The sequence below is a fragment of the Notamacropus eugenii genome, chromosome 3 (genome assembly GCF_028372415.1).
Source record: "Notamacropus eugenii isolate mMacEug1 chromosome 3, mMacEug1.pri_v2, whole genome shotgun sequence".
NCBI lineage: Eukaryota > Metazoa > Chordata > Mammalia > Diprotodontia > Macropodidae > Notamacropus > Notamacropus eugenii.
The window spans coordinates 205,368,293-205,387,199 of record NC_092874.1 but is presented as its reverse complement, the minus strand read 5'-3'; the positions used below and the strand labels follow the sequence as shown (position 1 = coordinate 205,387,199).

The following is an 18,907-nucleotide window of genomic DNA, read 5'->3' as shown; positions in this document are numbered from 1 at the left end:
AACCTATCACCTCCCTATGTGACATCATCTCTCTGCTACTTCGGGACATCACCATGTGATATCACTATATCCTGTCATCACTACATCCTGTGATACCCTCATTCTGCCTGATTTTGCCCCCTTCCTGTTCCATCGTCTTGTGAAATGTGTCTCCATGATTCCATCACCACCTCGTGCTGGTCACATGACCTGAGCAGCCAAAGCCATCTTCCATCACTGTAAGTAAAAATCAACTAATGAGATGCTAAAGACATGTCTCACACTCCAAGCTTGGGGAAGAAAAGATTGAACTCTTTTTAGGATAGTCCTCATTTGGGGGGCCCTACCCATCTGCCACTTCAGGACATCATGTAAGGAGAGAAGAATGCCTTTAGCTCCAACTGCAGAAAAGCATTTAGTATGTGTCTGGTATTGTGCTAAGCACTGGGCATACAAAAAGAAAAAAAAAAACCATTTCCTACACTCAGAGAGCTCACAGTCTAATGTGGGAGACAACAAACAAACAACATGTACAAATAAGGCATATACAAGATAGATAGGAAAAAGTTAAAAGATGGAAGTCACTAGAATTAAGAGAAGTTCTAAGTGGTATCACACAAATACACCACAACCCTAAGAAGAATGGAAGGTTCCTTAAGTCTCTTGTCGCAGTTTCCTTGGCTATTATAAGTATTATTATCCCCATTTTTAACAGATGGGGAAACTGAGTCTCAGAAAAATGAATTGATTTGCACATGAATACACAACTAGTAAGAGGCAGAGCTCCGAGTTAAAATCTAGTTGTTCTGACTCCAAACCCCCTGTTCTTTCCACTTTTGTTGTAGTAAAAGACCAGCTCACTCCATTTCTCCCTCTGTAATCATCAACACTCTCAAGACAGGCAGAAAGAGAACTGGATTGCAAGGAAGACCCAGCTTCCAGTCCTTCCTCTGACACATATTAGCTATGTAATCACAGACAAATAACCATTTCTCTTCCTCTGTAAAATAAGGATAATAATACACAGTACCTATCTCCCAGGACTTTTGTTATGCTCAGACACAATCATGGTTGCAAAGTGCTCTGTAGCAAACTTTAAAGCACTCTGTAAACGTCAGCTGTCCTCATCATCACCCTCATCATCACCACCACCACCACGCCAAAACTTACAGTAAGTTTCTTCATACTTTGATTTCCATGTCCTAATAACTCCCTTCCTGGAAGGTCATCCTTACTCTACCTATCTTCTTCTGTCTGCAAAAAGTTAAATATATACTATTTGGAGACCATATATTAGTCATAATACTTTATGTTTGTTTTATGCCTTCTGTCCTCAAAGCATTTTCACGACCATTATCTCATTTGATCCTTACAGTATTGTATAAGAGTGAATGAAGCAGAGTAGATATTCCCTTATCCCCGTTTTACAGAAGAAACAGTAGCCCAATGAGTTTTCAATTTGCCTACAGAGTTAGTAAGTGGCAGTTATCATAGAATCATGGATTTAGAATTGAAAAGAATGTAAGAACTTCACCTGCTCTAACTCCTTTGTTTAGTACTTGAGCAAACAGTCCCACAGAAGTCAGGTGACTCACCCAAAGTCATACAGATAGTAAGTGTCAGAGTCAGAGTTTGAACACAGATCCTCTTTCTACTGTACAGATTTTCTGACTCCAAGTCTAGCACTCTTCCCACTACATTGTTACTAGGCACTGTTGCAGAATTCAAAAAACAAACAAATAGGTCTAAGAAACAAATATGACCTGATGCTTCCCCAGTCCACATCTGAAGCAACTGTTTATGGATTAACAGCTACTGGGGACAGGAGAGAATCTAGGGTTATCTGTAGCCATTATTATTTTGTCTGGATCTCTGATTTTATCTGTATAGGGAACACTCTTCTTATCAGACTGTTGGTTAGTTAAGGAATAGGCCCTACTACTAACAGGTGCAGGTTTTTTAACTTTTAATTAGCATCTTACATGACTGTGCCTCAACATCCTCTCTTGGATTCATGGTTTTATTGGAAAGAGTCTGAACTGGGCATTAGGAGACCTAGCTTTGTCAGTTAATCATTGTATGACCTTGAAAAAGTCATTTAACCCCTAAAAAAGGAAGCCCATGCTTCCTTTTCAGTAAAATGTCTATCAGGTATACAATGAAGATAAATTGATATTAAAGATAAAAAGGATACTGAAGGAAGTAAAGGGTTGCACAAATACAAAGGAGTATCACCATGATGGTTACTAATAACCATAATAAATAACAGCCACCCCATCAAAGCCCAATCCAACATCCATGTTGGAATAATGAGAACAGTAAAATAAAAGAATACCACCAGCCAGGGTGATTCCATTGCTGGAAAGGCTTTACAAAACCCCTTAAATATCCAATGCACTGGTGATATTATTATTAGGTTATCATCTCAGATAGGGCCATATTGTGTTCCTATGGATATAAGAGAGAGATAGAGTAGCATAGAGTTTCAGCTGGACTTACTTGGGATAATTATGATAATTCATTTGATACTGGAGTGAATGAAGCTCCTTCATATTCTGGTATCACAAAGAGGCAAGAAAAATCATAACAAAACAGAAATACCAATACCCCACCTGCTAGAATTGTTTTGTACAGCATGACTGAAACCCGCTATTGTGGGCAGACCATTAATAATGAATGAAATGAAAGTTTGAATGCTTTAAAAAAATGTTTCAATACAACATCAATAAAATTGGAAAGTGATCTTACCTAATTGATCTTATAAGCAAAGATTTCATGCTAATTTTTGTCAACAAACTAAGCTACAAGTTACACAAAAATGCACTACAAGATAATTGCAAGAAATATTTTCATTCCTAAAATCAAATTAGATGAAATACAAACAGAAATTGAGGAGCTGATTAAAGAAGGAAAAAGCTAAAGAACCTAATGCCTTTGAAAATCTATATTTCTACTCTGGAAACACTAATAATAAAACAAATGAAAAAATGCTATTGTCAATTTATTTTGAAAGAAGGTGGGCATTTTTAGACTGAAATTTTGAGTTTAATGGCACAAACTCAACTAAAAGACAAACTATAGCAAAATAGAGTAATTTTTTAAAAATAGCTATGTAAAATAACCAATACTGAACAAATGCATTTTCCAACAATATTTGACAATAAGTATAAACAAGTTTCATCATTTGCATTAACAGTTTTTGCTACAGTTGTTGCTATAGGAAGTATCATGGGAAGAAAGGTAGCTCTCTCCAAAAATAGTCTTAAGGATGGGTGTCAAATACTACCATGGCAGAACCATTTTTGGAAAACTCTTAAAAAACTGTGGAAAGATTGGAAAATGAAATCAATATCAAGATGGTATGTGTAAAAGGAAACTTGAACACCATAGTACCCAAATAAAGCCAACAAAGAGGAAATGTGCAGAATAGAATTCACAATACAAAAATACATCAGAAATTCTTGATACCGTTGTAAACAATTAAAAGTGAAAGTCAAAAAATTAAGGTGATATGTGGAGTCAAACAGCACAATGAGCAAAATACACAATTAAGTGGCAATCAAAAACTGCACAATAGAGACTTGTGAAGCAAAGAAATTAGAAGAAAGAACTCCTAAAGAAGGAAGATATGAACATTTTCTCGTCATCAAAAGAAGTAAAAAACAACAAAACCTCAATTCTGATAAAATGTGAAATGGAAAGCTTGCATAAAATTTTATAATGAATGACAATGTATGGTGAGGGGCAGGGCAACCAAATGCTAGTTTTTCTGAAAAACTGGAAAGTAGGGAGTCCAGTAAAATCATAATCATTGACTTAGATGCTTCACAGTTGCATATGAACTATTAGCAAAGCATTTTACCAAGTTTCTCTCTTGTGTAACCTTGTTCTCACCTTTATAAAGGCGTTGTATGTGAAGACATTATGTATTTATTACTGAAAGATAAGAACATCAGAGACCCATTCAAATACAGGCAATTACATGTTTATGTGAGGGCAGCTAGGTGGGACAATGGATAGAGTGCCAGGCTCTAAGGTAAGTCTTCCTGAGTTAAAATCTCAGATATTTACTACCTGTGTGACCCATAGCAAATCATTTAACCCTGTTTGCCTCAGTTTCCTCACCTGTAAAATGAGCTGGAGAAGGAAATGGCAAAGCATTCCATTATCTTTGTCAAGATAATTCCAAATGGTGTCACAAACAGTGGGATGGTCCCAAAAAAACTTTCTAACAACCAAAAAGTCTATGTACTTTATACAAAGCATACATGGCTTGTATCACTGAAATCTATAAACACCTTTTAGGAAGATAGTGTACTGGTTGAGGAGCCAAAGGGTATGCCATGTTCTAGGGGATGCAACTCTGTCAATTTGCTCATTTTCTATTTAACAGGACAATCAGCTCTAACAATTATGCCATCACTATTAATCATCAAAGCCTTTGACTAAGTTATGAGCTATGGTCTAGTATTGTGCTACAAATATATAAAATAGACCCAAGCAAAGTCACAACTAAATTAGAACTGTACTAAAGTATTTGATGTCCATGTGGAAAACTAGTCTCTATTTAAAACATGCCACCAACAGGATAATGTCAAAGACAAATTATCTAAAATGTGGCATCTTCCAGGGAAACAATTTTAGCTCACTATGGTTCTTCCCAGCCTCAAACCTATTATTTATTGTGTCACTCAGAATACAACTGAATCTTTTAAGTCAAAGAAGGAATCATGCCAAAATATCATATTAAATACTTAATATGCACAGAAAGCATCAAGTTAATGGCTCCACTGAAAAAAATACATTAAAGAGCTACTTCACTGCATGACAACTTCCTCCAATGATATTAAGATATTGTTTGAACTTAATACGTGTAAAATTCTTAATCAAAGTATAACTAGTAGATGTTGCTGTGAAGTAGATGGTTAGCAAGCTGAGCACTTTCCCTTTTCTATTTTTATTTTTTTAACTCAAAGAAAGGTGAAGTGCTGATTTCTCTTCAAAAAAGCCTCTTTCCTTCTATTGGTCTGGTTCAGGGATGTGACTTTTCCTTTGGTCATCACTCTCTCCACTTCCCTTCTCTTTATATCAGAGGCTGAAGGTGTTGCCTAGAACTCCTGCATTCAAATCTAGCAATCATAGCCCATTTATCTGAGGGAAAAGGAAAATCTGGGTTCATATGAAATCCTTTCTCTGTAATTTTAGAGTGCTTTTTAAACACATGTCACTAATAAATCATCTCACTTTGTCAAGCCACCAGATTAGATTCTGAAGTCTAATCACCAGAATAGAGCTAATACCCTGACCTTTTTGGCTTCTTATGTATTCAAGTCAGCAACCAGTATGTCCCTCCAACCTTCATTGTCATTTCCTGTACACAATTAAAAATAACCAGAACCCCAAAGCAGTTAAGATTAACTTTATCTTTATTCAGAGATAGCCAGCTTGAAAATACTTTGAAAATAGCAAATAAATAACTTTAAGGAAACAGGGAACTTAAAATTGAAACATTCATCCTTTTGGACAGAAGTGGGAGGGAGAGGGGGAGAAAGTGCAACCCCTCCCACAGCTTTTTCAGTTCTTAAAGACTGGGTTGCCTAGAAGCTTCCGTCTAAGTTCTTTGCTCCATTTGGCAAAGGCTGGGCTGCTGAAGCCAAAATCTGCTGACTCTCTAGTCCAGGGACTCATATTACAAAATTCTTGCAAGAGATCCAATTGCCACTACTGTCCCTTCCACCCCCATTCCTCCTTGCCAGGGGAATGCTGCCACTGCCAGCGCTATCTATCTCACAGAAGATTCAAAAGCACCCAATGCATCAAGAAACTTGACCCTGTGGCTTAAGGTCCTCCAAGACTGGGAAAATTACATCTACCACAAGTATATTCTGAAACTTCTCCTGACCTTCAAGAATTAGTTCCAATATGGGACTACAGAAGTAAGAATAAAAAATAAAGGCTTTGAGCTTGAATCTGGAGGCCAAACTGAGCTGATATAGATCCAGACTATTCTCTAGGCAAGACACATTGAGCATAAGACCATCAAAGAGAAAACTGACACTGTATATGTTAAGAGACTGATTGTTAATTTGAAGTAAAGCTTAGTGAGAGAAACAAAGAGCAATTAACACCTACTGACAATAGATCTAGAAGGGACAGAAACTCAAATATGTACAATATTAAAGAAATTCAGACAGCTATAGAAAAAGTAATGCACACTTATCAAAAAGGAGAAAGACTGATAAATGTTCTCAGGACATACAACAAACAAATTTTAAATATACAGAAATACTTTTGGAACAATTACACCTCACTTCAAAAGGTCTGACAACAGGTAAACGATTTGTCGAATATGACCAAAAGGAATTTATCTCTGGATGGGTCCTATGAAGTAGTTAAGATCCAAGAGTGGAATCAAAAGGCAGTCATACACAAAAGGTGACATACACATGAATTCAACCAATAATGGGTTAACAAAAAAGCAATGAACAAATGGTTGAGTCTCTGTCCTTCAGATATGCTTAGAGAAACAGCAGGGCTTGTGTTAGCAATTCGGTATCACTCCATTGCTACCAGAACACAAAAAGTTATCCTCAAGGAGACCAGACTGATTGATCAATGCAGATTATGCAATGAAGGAAACTGTATGACAGACCACTACAGATTGCAAAAACTTAACATCTGTTGATTAGCCAATACTTCAAATGACAAAAATAGGTAGCTAGAATTATATACTGTTTGCCATCTTTTATAAAAAAAATAAATGGCAAATATTCATATTATGAATACAAATCCCAAAATATCCTTGACAATTCAACAAATACATTGTTTTAGAACTGGAGCATAATCAGACAAGACTATTGCCTACAAATGCCCAGAATTAACAAGGATTCATAAAAATTTAAGAACAACATTTTTAATAGATGTCATCATGTTGAAAACTCAATCCAAATTAATAGTAGCCAGTATTTATATAGTGTTGTAAGATTTGCAAAATGATTTACAAGTTAATTTATTAGATCTTTACAACAACCCTGTGAGGTAGATGCTATCCTCAATTGACAGATGAGGAAACTGAGACAGATAACATGCTCAGAATCACACAGGTAGTAAGTGTCTGAGGCAGGATTTTAACTCAGATCTTCATGACTCCAAATCTCATGTTCTATTCACCGTACTACCTAGCTGCCTTCATATGGAATGAAAAGCTTTCAGATTCAGAAACCTACTAGAAGACATTAAACCACTGCAAAACATGATGAGGTCTACACTATTCTCATCATCCTGTCTGCTACTAAGAGTTTTCCTGAAGAGGTTACGGAAGATGTTACATCCAATGCTCTTATTCAATTATAAAAATAAAAAAAAAAAGCCCAATAATTTTATCCATCTAAGCAACAATCCATAGAAAATTAAATAGAATAATAGCAGGTGGACTATTTCTATCTGAACCCAATTTTAAAAAGAGAAGAATAAGATAACAGTGGTGATGATGATAAATTTGAGAATTCATGATTTCTTTGAAATAGGTACTTTACCAATGGAGGAGCTAAAACATGCCTCAATCTAGGGCCAGTCTTCTGATAGACCTCTCCTAACTGAGTTAAGCTAGCCCTTGAAAAGACACATATTTAAAGCCTTTCTAGCAGGATAAGATAGGTGGCACAGTGGATAGAGCAATGGACTCATCTTCCTGAGTTGAAGTCTGGCCTCAAATACTTTTTGTATGACCCTGGGCAAGTCACTTAAACCTGTTTGCCTCAGTTCCTCATCTGTAAAATGAGCTGGAGAAGGAAATGGTAAACCACACCAGTGTCTCAGCCAAGAAAACCCCAAATAGGGTCACAAAGATATGTCTGAAAAATGACAAATCCTATTAGCACTCAAGAACCCAGGCTCACCTCTGTACTATTATGATGAGTCACCAGAATATAATGTTAGCAGATAATTAATAACATTTTCATTTATTTTTTCAGCCTGTAAGCTAGTGCTGGGTTTCTTGAGTAAGATGGTCCCTGTATGTATAGTCTCTGCAGGGCACTTTTCCTCCGTATTACACCTCTACATTACAATTTGGCCCTTTCCTATGAAGGATAAAGGGCATCTAACCAATACCAAACCCATGATCCATACCCCCTCTCTCCATGTTTCTAACTCAAGGTGACCCTGAAGCACAGAACTATGATCAGCTATTCCCGAAAAGTGTCCAGAGCATTGCTACTGGGGATGCACCTCCTCTGGTGATTCTCCCCTGCCACCTACTGGCCAACTTCTCAGCCTACTCCATTTTACTTTCAGTTTTTTTCGTAAAACCAAAGAATTGCCATCATAGAATTTAGGATTCAAAGGGACCTCAATGCTCACCTAAACCAATCCATAACTGAAAAAAAATCCCACTGGACATCACCCTTATAGCTAACTGGAAGGGACTTTAAAGATCATTTTATTCAACTCTCTCATTTTACACAGGGAGTCCACTTTTCACTCCTTTCTGGAATACTCATAGATTATTGGGTTCAACATGCAGATTTTTGGCAAAATGTGTTCCTCAGTCATCTCAGTCTCTATCCCAGATCAACTGGGAACCTGTAGAGTCATGTTATTTCCCATTGTTCCAAGCCAGCTGACCATATATTTTTATATTCAGATTTTGGATTAGAATGAAAACAATTGGCAAAGGAACAGTTAACATCCTCTCCCAGACAACAGGGAGGGGAAAACCGTAAAAGTATAATTCTCAAGAACATTCACAGTACAAGCAGAAGAGCTATTTCTTGCAGATAGAAAGAAACAGGTAACTGAAAATGCACTTGGGATAAATTTATTTGCTGGGGGGAAGGTGTACTGCAGCACAAAAGTGGGGGAGGGTCCATCTCTGGAGGACTGGAGTGGCAGTTACTTTGGGGAGGAAGTATACTATCCCTCCAAAGATGTCATTTCTCTGGGACAAAGTCCCGTTTTCCCTTGTGCTTTGCATTCGGGGCTGGTATGAGAGAGGAAAATTTAGCCATTCAGCACTTTTCAGCTTACTATACGTCAGCCTAGAATCAGATATCACAGTCACAGCTGGAGATCCTTTCTATTTTTCTACTTCATTTTATTCCTGGCAGAGAGGAAAGCTTAACACGCAGCTGCTCCCCATCCCTTCCCAACTATATACTGAGTGCTACCATGACTATTTCCTCTCTAGGGCTCTCCTTTTTCCTCACAGTTTCTCCTTCCGTAATAGGATTTTTTACCTCCAGACACAAAACACACTCTCTCTACAGCCCTCCTCAATACTTTTTACACATATTAGGAAACTGAGCTTCAAAGAAGTGAAATGACTTGACTCAGGTCACACAGCTAATTAGTTTGCTGAGGAAAGACTCCCTTCTTTTATTATAATTTTATTGCACTGTTTCAATTGTCTTCTCTTCCCAAATTCCCCTCTCTCATTCCTCCCCCGTCCTTTCTCTTCCTACCTGTTTTGCCTCAGCTTCTATGTTGTCTTTTCAACTTCCTTGGGTTCGCCTGGGTATGTAACTATCTGTCTGTGTCTCTCCATAGCCCACAAGCACAAGAAGCAGGATATTTTGCAGCCCTGTGACACAGAGTACCCTGTGTTCGTGTACCAGCCTGCTGTCCAGGAGACCAACGGGATCATGGAGTGTGGAGGTTGTAGAAAGTAAGACCACAGAAGGGAGATGGGGATACAGAACTCTCTGAGTAAGCTTTGTCTGCCAGGCAAGTGGGTGGGAGGAAGCATCCCTCAGATTCCTTCCTCTAGAAGAACCAAGGGATAGGTAGAAGCATCAGTGAGACAAGACTTTTTACCCCTCAGAACTAGGGTGCTTCCTGTGGGGCATTTGGGGAGGCTGAGGTCTTCTAGATTTCTGATGGTCTCTCTTTTCACTTCTACCTTTATTACCTGAGCCCTCTAAGGAGGAGGTATAGTAGGACCTCAGTTCCCCAAACCTAGTTTCATTATCTTTCTACTCTGAAAATTTCACTGCTTGACAGCTTCTCCCAAATGACAATGGTGTTTTTCTGCCCTTGAATACCTCTTCTCCCCAGTATGCTTTGGGGATTTGGCCACTTGGGCACTACGGAGAAACCTTATTCACCCACTCTATGACACAAAACACACTCTTAACCAATCAGAAAAGCTCCTGATGGCATGGTAGTAAAGTCATCAGTAGGCTAACTTGCCCTCCTCTTTCCCCCAAACAAGGGAAAAACAAGGAAATACAAAACAGGCTCCCCAAATCAAACCAAACATCCAAATCACTCACAAAGTTCACAAATGACCATTCATTTCTTATACTCTACAAGTCTAATCCAGCGTCCTGACAATTTGTACATTGTCACTCTTTCTACAGGATGTTTGTGATTCAACAGATTCCCAAAAGTAACCTCCTTCTTGTAGTGACTGACTCCACCTGTGACTGCAGCATGTTCCCTCCTGTCCTTCAAGAGGCCACAGAAGTCAAATATATCCTTCCATTCTGCCTGTGCTCGTTTGATGTGGAGAGGAGGCAGGGACAGGCATATGCGATCAGGATTATTCTATACTCCAGGTGCTGAGTATCCCGACGCTTTTCCTCTCTTCTTTCCACATATTAGCTCATTGAGTTCCAACCTCTGCCTTGGACTCATGTACCCATGCTTTGGTAGCCCTTTCTCTGCTGCCTCAGAAGCAGGACTGTCAGCTGAGGGATCAGTGCTCTTCTGTACCTTTATCTTCAATACTAAATTTAGACTCCCTGTTTATCCCCAGCCTATTAAAGACCTTAACATTGGTATACATAATGCATCTGTCAAGTGTGACAGGATGCGCTCGCAGAAGCTCCGAAGACGACCAGACACCTGCCATGCATTTCATCCAGAGGTGTGTAACCTGGAGAGGTAGAAGGGTTGATCAGTCAGACAATTTTGAGACACCTATGGTATATCCAACTCTATCCAGTAAGTAGTTGGTACTATGGGACTACAGCTCAGGAGAGAGACTACAGCTGTGTAGAGAGCTCTGAGACTCATCTTCATACATCTTATATTTGAATCTTTGGGAGTAGATGAGATTACCAAGTAAGATATTATAGTGGGAAAAGAGAAGAGAACCCAGGATAGAGCCTTGGGACCCATAATTAGTGGGCTAACATGAATGAAGGCCAAGAAGACTGAGGAAAAATAAGATAGGTAGGAGAACCAGGAGAGAGCAAAGTCATGACAGCCAAAATCAGAAATTTTCAGAAGTTGATGACAAGGAGGATAAGGATTGAGGCTGCCAGTAGAACTGGTCAATTAAAAGATCATAGGCAATTTTAGAAAGAATAGTTTAAGTTGAATGATGAGGTTGGAAACCAGATTATAGAAGAGGAAGAGGAAAAGTGACAACTTCTCAGAAGTGGAGCCCCCTAATGTAAATGGCTTTCTCAAGGAGTTTAGCTAAGAAGGGGAGGACAGAATTAGAATGATCGCTAGCAGGCATCATAGGACTAATATGATTTTTTAAGGATCGATGAGACATGGGTACATTTGTAGGTAGAAAGAAAGGAGTCAGGAGATAGAGACTGAAAATTAGAGAGTGAAGACAGGAAAATATGGGATCAAGGGGACACATCAAAGGATTTGCCTTGCAAGAAAGAAGATCTCTTCATTCAAGATAGGGGTAAAGGAAGATTGTAGGGAAAGTTGTCTGAATGATATAAAATGAGAGGAAGAGAGAAGAGGGAGGTACCAACTAATAGCCTCAATTTTTTTCATTGAATTCTGAGTAAAACCTGAAGCAAGAAGGTCAGGGGAGGGAGTCTCCTAAGATATGACTAGATACAAAATGATTTGGAAGGGACATTGTGATGAGTGGGAAAGAGAATCAAGTAGAGAGCTGTAGAATTGCCTTGCTATATTGAGATTAGATATTATAAATCTGTAGAATACTTGATTAGCACCATTTAATGATGTTTTCCAGTTCTGTTTTTTTGGCAATGAAGAAGTAACACAATCCTGTGAGTAGACACAGCTGGATGAATGGGACCCAGCTAGCTGGGTAACTCAGCTCGTCCTCTCTTGTCTGCCTCTCCCTCCCCTTCCTTCTTCTCTCCAAAGGAAGGTAAATTTGGATAGCCAAAAGATGCCCAGTTTGACTGGGTTTTACTGGCTAGTTCCTTTCCTTCTCTTCCCTTCCTTTCCTTTCCCAAAACCTTGAACTGACTGCACTATGAAGCTGGAACGTCACTGGGTCCCTGTCTAAGCGCTCTTCCAGACCCTCCTGGCTTTACAGTGATTATCAATAGTAACTGTTGCTGTTTCCCTCCCAACCTGATGTCTTTCTTTTTCTTGGCCTCATTAAAGGGGCCATGCCTTGGCTACTTCTTAAACAGGCCTATTCAATGAATGGGCTTACCTCACCCTAAGTGAGTACCTGCATAGATACTGGTCTAAAGGGCCCAAAGTCTCCCAGTGCATCCTGGGTCATCTCCAGTCATCTTGATGAATATCTGGTCACTGGATTCAGATGGCTCTGGAGGACAACTGAGGTTGGCGACTTGCACAGCCCTCCCTTCACTCAAAACAAACTCAAGTGCAAGTCATATCATCATGTCTCTGATGGTATGGTCTTCTTCGGCAACAAAGGATGAATACAATCCAGTTCTGTTTATTAACATCTGATAGGAAATAATCCAGTGGTGGGGTTTTGGTGAGGCATGACTGGTGATAAAAAGATGGGGGTGCAAGGATTCCAGACCAGAAGATAGTGTAATATTGTATCAAGGGGCGGAGAATTGTAAGGGAGGAGAGTGCAGCCAATGCAGTGGAGATGCCTGAACAAGAACTGAGGGGTGGATGAAACCTCACAGTGAGGATGGAGAATATGGTTAAGGGAAATAGAATATGGCATAGGGGAAACATTTAATAATATAAGATTATTATATAAATAATAGGGTTTTAGAAAATTATCTTGAATAACTTTCAAAATAATAATAAAGAAACTTTAGAGTTCATGAACATGAAGAGGAACACTGATGGGTTATAACCATCTCTGTACATATCAGAGGCTTATGGCAACTAATCACACTGAGGAACTAGGAAGTTAGTGTACTTGAGGGAGCATCAAAATATATGTTGAAATTCCTTAGTAGGAGAGCAGGAATTGTGGCAAAGAGAAACACTGAACAATCTTCAATGAAGAAGGAGAATGTTTTAGGGGCTGGCAGACAATAGCTACCAGGTTGTATAGCATGAACCTCAAAAGAGAGGTTACTGAGTGATAGTCATGGGGGGAGAATCTGTGAATGGGGATGGGTAGCAAGGAGTATTCCAAATCTCCCACTTTGATCACTGAATCAGGGAGTATGGAAAGTGTACCCAGAATCAGAAAAGGCAGCATGAGAAAGTGTCCTCTGGAGAGTGCCAGGAGTTGAAAGAAAGGAAGAAATTGATGAGGAAAGGCATTCCAGAGAGCACAGGGGAAAGATGGGGAACATCAGGAGTGGCACATTGGTCAGGTAGGGTTGGGGGAGATGGAAGTAAGGGAGCAGACACTTGGGAATGGGGACTAGAATTTAAATATTAGCAGTAAGGAGTCCAGAATCACTGGGATGGACAGAGTAAAAGAAAGAAAATAGGAGTATGTTAACTATCAAGGAGTGAATCGAGGAATAATATTAGCACCTAGAGAGAACTACTGAGAGAGTGACAGGCAATTAGATTGTTCAAGGTTCTCCCTCAAGGCAAACAGTGGTGTGTCCTAACTAAAAGCAGGGGCAGGAGGAAGAATGGGAGCCCAATTAGGAGACAGTGGTACAAAGAAGGCCCAGTGCTGTAGAGGGCCCTGGGGTAGGGCCAACAGAAGCTAGGAGATGGGTGGTAGGATCTTGTGATTCTTCTCCACCAAATTCCCTGTTTGCTGAGGGAATTTTCAGCTAGGAATGCTAATGTTGGATATGTGGTCATGCACATGGATTCATGTATGTATGAACTTGTGAAGAATATAAATGTGCATATGTATATGTGTATATGTGCATGCATTCCTCCATGGATGTCTATGCATATTAATATACCTGTGTACCCACATAGATGTATGAAAAAAAGGGTCAGAAGGTATGCTGATACATAATAAACCAAGTCCCCCTGGGCCTGATCCTGAAGTTAGAAAGAAATCAGCTTCTTCCAGGCTTCCCTGATCCCTACTACACTCAACTCTGTTTATTTGTGCAGCTCTTACAAGGATCAGGAGTACCAATAATTCAAAACTACTAATAATCCAAATAGAATTCCTATTTAATCAACCCTATTATCAGTCTCAGAGTTAGAAGGAATTTGGCTATTGAGTCCAATCAATACTTGAACAGAAGCCCCCTAAACTCCATTACAAACGCACTCAAACTCCATTTGAAGACTTCAAAATTCACTTCTTCACAGAATTCACTTTTGTAGAATTTCCATCATATGAAAAACAACAAGGCCTTGGGAGGGGACTAGGAATCAAGAAGAGCTAGGTTCAAGTATCACCAAACATCCTCCCTGTGTGACCATGGGCCATTATCACTTCATCTCTCAGAGCTCCAAGCAACTCTAAGACTTTAAGTACATTGAAGAACAACTGCTGATTTGCTGAGTTCCTCATATAGAATATCCTACCCCGTAAAATCACAGATTTGGACCAAAAAAAAAAAAGGCAGCCTACCATATTTCACTGTATAATCACTGCAAATTTTATGCCAAAATTTTTACAAAAAGGTAGGGTACAACCATTATGTGAAACTTTTTAAAAAATTCTTTTGGTATTACTTAAAAATTATTTATTACTAAACTGTATTGCTGGCAACAAACTGTACAGTTTAACTAGCACAAGATGTAAGTCTTACCATATCCTGTGACTTACTCATGGCAGCTTTGCCTGCCTACCCGCTCCCCTTGTGCTTACAGTTCTTCCCTGGGTTGTGTGATCATACCGTTAGTACTTCAGCACTCTAAACAAACCATATAAGTCAGCTTTTGGAAATATACTGATAATGCAGGTGTCCAGAGAGTTCTGGGCTTGCGACTTACAATGCACGGAGATAAATACAAATCCATATGCCACTATTGAATACATTGCTGCTCTGTAAGTTTACTTTCTAAGCAGCAGAGCTGGAGTGAGGAGCAAATTATACCATGCGAAAATTATGCAGAGAAAAGTTATAAACCAATTTTTGGATTAAAAAAGGTGTGGCAATCACATGGTGGCAACAATTAAGTGGTGAAATATGGCATTCCACTTTTTGACAGTCCTAATGGTTAGGAAGTTTTTCCTTGCATTGAGTCAAAATCCATTTTTCTGTCATTTCCATCCATTTTCCCCAATTTTGTCCTCTAAGAGATAAATAGCATATACTTGAAGACAGGCATCAAGTTGCCACTAAGTGTTCTCTTATCTGGCTTTAGATTACACCACTGGATGCTTTGTTTAAAGAGATAATACATAGGTGGTGAATTGCTTTGAGACTGGGGATGGGAAAGGCAGGCAAGTGCCTGGGACACAAAGATGGGGGAAGAATGCACAATACTTTAAAAAAAAAAAAAAGCACATATGTATAAAGCAGAAAATTCTACTTTCCATGGCATATGGAAGTTTATTATCATAAATTTTCTTAGAGTAAAGGTCGCTTCTAGCTCTAAATCTTATGATCCTTTGTATCACAATGAAGATCCAAAGTCTTCTATTGAAATACAAATGACACAATTTTCCATTATAGAGGGACTCTCTAGTTGGGGTATCACTGAACATCTCTCCCCTTCTTTTATAGGAAAATGCCCAGGACTGTGGAGGCACTGCAGAGAACTCAGCCTCCATAGCCCTGCTCCTGCTACCTCTGGGAACTTGGGAGCTGCTGCTGTGATAGCTCACAACCTGTACTTTTTTTTTTAAGATATTAATAAAAATTTATTTAAAAATCATATAGAAAAGCTTCAGCCATAGTTTTATTAATGAAAACACAACACAGTTATGACTTGAAACAATCAAAAATTGGTTTTATAAATTTTTCATAGAGTACATTTAGTGTAAATCTTACTTTAGTGGAATATGATTTCATTAATGTGGGCACTCAATACTGATTCCTTCAAATTCTTATCCTATGCAAGTCTTATCCATGTGTTTTGATAAATCCTCCTCCATAGATGATCAACCCAAACCTTTGGATGTCTTTCTCTGCTTCTTTCAGAAGCAAATAAATAATAATGCAGCATTCAGTCTGTCTGTTAACCCTTCCTCTTATGACTTCCCTGCTCCTTCCTACTCATACATTTCCTTGATCCTTCCACTTTTCAGTTTAAGTCATCATTGGACATTCACTACAAGCACTTTATACTCAGTGTATGTTTTTCCATTGCCTTTTAAGGCATTTGCAATTTTGATTCTTCTGAGGGTTGTGGTATGCCTTCTACTGTAGCCTTATAGAATCACCTAGAGAACCCCACATGGGCTGTCACAAGCTCATTTTTAACTACAAGAGGGTAGGCAAGGCTGCCTCTTCCCTGAGCAGATGTTCTAGAAAACTATGCCTGATTTGAGATCCATACAGACCTTCCCGCGTGGGACATTGTAGTCTCCCTTTCTCAGCCTAGGGGAATTACTTTCTGCAGAGATTGTTTGGCTGGGAGAAGAGGAGTAAAGCCATGCTCCAGACCCCTGCAATCCTAGAAACCTCTCCAATAGGTTCAGAACAGTACTCTGGTAGCTCCCAATCACCCCTTCCTTAGCTGTGCATGAATAGATCCTGATCAGAACGAAGATTTCAATTTCATTGATTCCTAGAGGTGCCAGATTACTAGCCTGGCCAAGGGAAGAATTGACTACTTTCACTTAACAGGTTGTTCAGAGGGAAAAATCACAGGTTTACAAGGTTCTGGGAAGGGAATGCAGAAAGAAATACTATAGAAAAGACAGAAATGCCACAGAAACTTCAAGGGAAGAAAAGACCATAAACATCACATTCCTCATGGGCCTGCTCAGATTCTGATGGACATGGATATGGGAAACTATATACTTGTGCAGATAATGAAGGGGAAGTGAGGAAGACCTAAGAAGGGCAAAAATGTGGATCCCTTTGGGTAATGGCTACATTGCTACAAATGACACTGTATAATAGTTGGAGAACTTCTAGACAATTCCAATTCAACAAACATGTTCTAGGTTCTGGGGGTACAAAGACAAAAATAAAACAGTCCCTACCTTTGAGAAATAAATTATTGGGTAAGGGTGGTTAGGACAGAAGAGTGCCTGTGCATAGCCAATTAAATGCAAAATATACATAATTTCCAAGAGGTGGGCATGTGTTAACAACAGAGCTGCAGTGGAAGAAGAGAGCAGAGTGGGGTAGGAACACAGAAAGGTTAGGGCTGCCATAGGCACAAGGCCAGGGAGTATAACTTGAGACAGGAGCTTCAGTTTAGGCAGCCTGCAATTCACAGTGAGAGGAAATAAGGCAGTTGATGGTCAAATCCTTTTAAAAAGCCAATTAAAATTAAAGCCACTTTTAAAAAGCCAATTAAAATTAAAAAACCAATAGTGATGCTGATTTGATTATCAGCAAGAGGGGAGGGATGGAGGTTAAGGGATCTTTGAACCTGGAATAGTGTCTGGTATAGAGGGAGGCAGTCAGTAGCATAGATGATGAGTCCTGACACCTGACTGGTTTTATTAGGACAGTAAGTGGCAGTGTGGTACAGTGGAAAGAGAACTCCAAGTCAGAAGACCTGAGTTCTAATCCAGACTTAAATTAACTCATGTTTACACTGACACATCACAATCCATGCCTCAGTCTTCATGTAGGAGATATTTGCACCATCTCTCCCAGAACTGCTGAGGGGGAAGCATTGTGTCCTATATAAATGATAGGTTTTAGAAAATTACCTTGAATAAAGACACCTATCAAATCTACTAACATAACAACTTCCATAAATTATACCCAGTAGCTAGGTGATACAGCGGATAAGGTTGGGAAGAACTGAGTTTGGATCCTTCCTCACTTCTTCAGACTAGTTGTGTGCCTCTGGACAAGTCAGCTAGCCTCTGCTTACCTTGATTTCCTCATCTGTAAAATGGAAAGAATAACATACACTTCCCAGGGTTGTTGGAAGGACCAAATGAGTAAAACATGTAAAACACTTTTTTTTTAAATTTATTTATTTAATTTTTAACATTCATTTTCACAAAATTTTGGGTTCCAAATTTTCTCCCCATTTATCCCCTCCCCCCACCCCAAAACGCCAAGCATTCTAATCACCTCTATCACCAATCTTCCCTCTCTTCTAACATCCTTCCCTTCCCTTGTCCCCATCTTCTCTTTTGTCCTGTAGGGCCAGATAACTTTCTATATCCCATTACCTGTATTTCTTATTTCCTAGTAGCAAGAACAATACTCGACAGTTGTTCCTAAAACTTTGACTTCCAACTTCTCTTCATCCCTCCCTCCCCTCCCATTCCCTTTCGGAAGGCAAGCAATTCAATATAGGCCATATCTGTGTAGTTTTGCAAATGACTTCCATAATAGTCGTGTTGTGTAAGACTAACTATATTTCCCTCCATCCTATCCTGCCCCCCATTGCTTCTATTCTCTCTTTGGATCCTGTCCCTCCCCAAGAGTGTTGACTTCAAATTGCTCCCTCCTCCCACTGCCCTCCCTTCCATCATCCCCCACACCCTGTTTATGCCCTTCTCCCCCACTTTCCTGTATTGTAAGATAGGTTTTCATACCAAAATGAGTGTGCATTTTATTCCTTCCTTTAGTCTAATGTGATGAGAGTAAGCTTCATGTTTTTCTCTCACCTCCTCTCTTTTCCCCTCCACTGAAAAGTCTTTTGCTTGCCTCTTTTATGAGAGATAATTTGCCCCATTCCATTTCTCCCTTTCTCCTCCCAATATATTTCTCTCTCACCCCTTAATTTCATCCTATTCAATTCACCC

The 18,907-nt window shown here is 39.3% G+C and overlaps 1 protein-coding gene across 1 annotated transcript in view; it reads left to right on the top strand.

Moving 5' to 3' along the window:
• CACNA2D4 (calcium voltage-gated channel auxiliary subunit alpha2delta 4) overlaps window positions 1-15,906 on the top strand; it is a 165,078-nt gene extending 149,172 nt beyond the window's left edge. Inside the window, exons 35-39 of the mRNA XM_072654129.1 lie at window positions 198-218; window positions 9,526-9,643; window positions 10,338-10,453; window positions 10,767-10,846; window positions 15,747-15,906. Coding sequence (XP_072510230.1) covers window positions 198-218; window positions 9,526-9,643; window positions 10,338-10,453; window positions 10,767-10,846; window positions 15,747-15,839 — 428 coding nt within the window. The 3' untranslated portion in view covers window positions 15,840-15,906. The remainder of the gene's footprint in view (window positions 1-197; window positions 219-9,525; window positions 9,644-10,337; window positions 10,454-10,766; window positions 10,847-15,746) is intronic.
• Window positions 15,907-18,907: the final 3,001 nt, after the last annotated feature.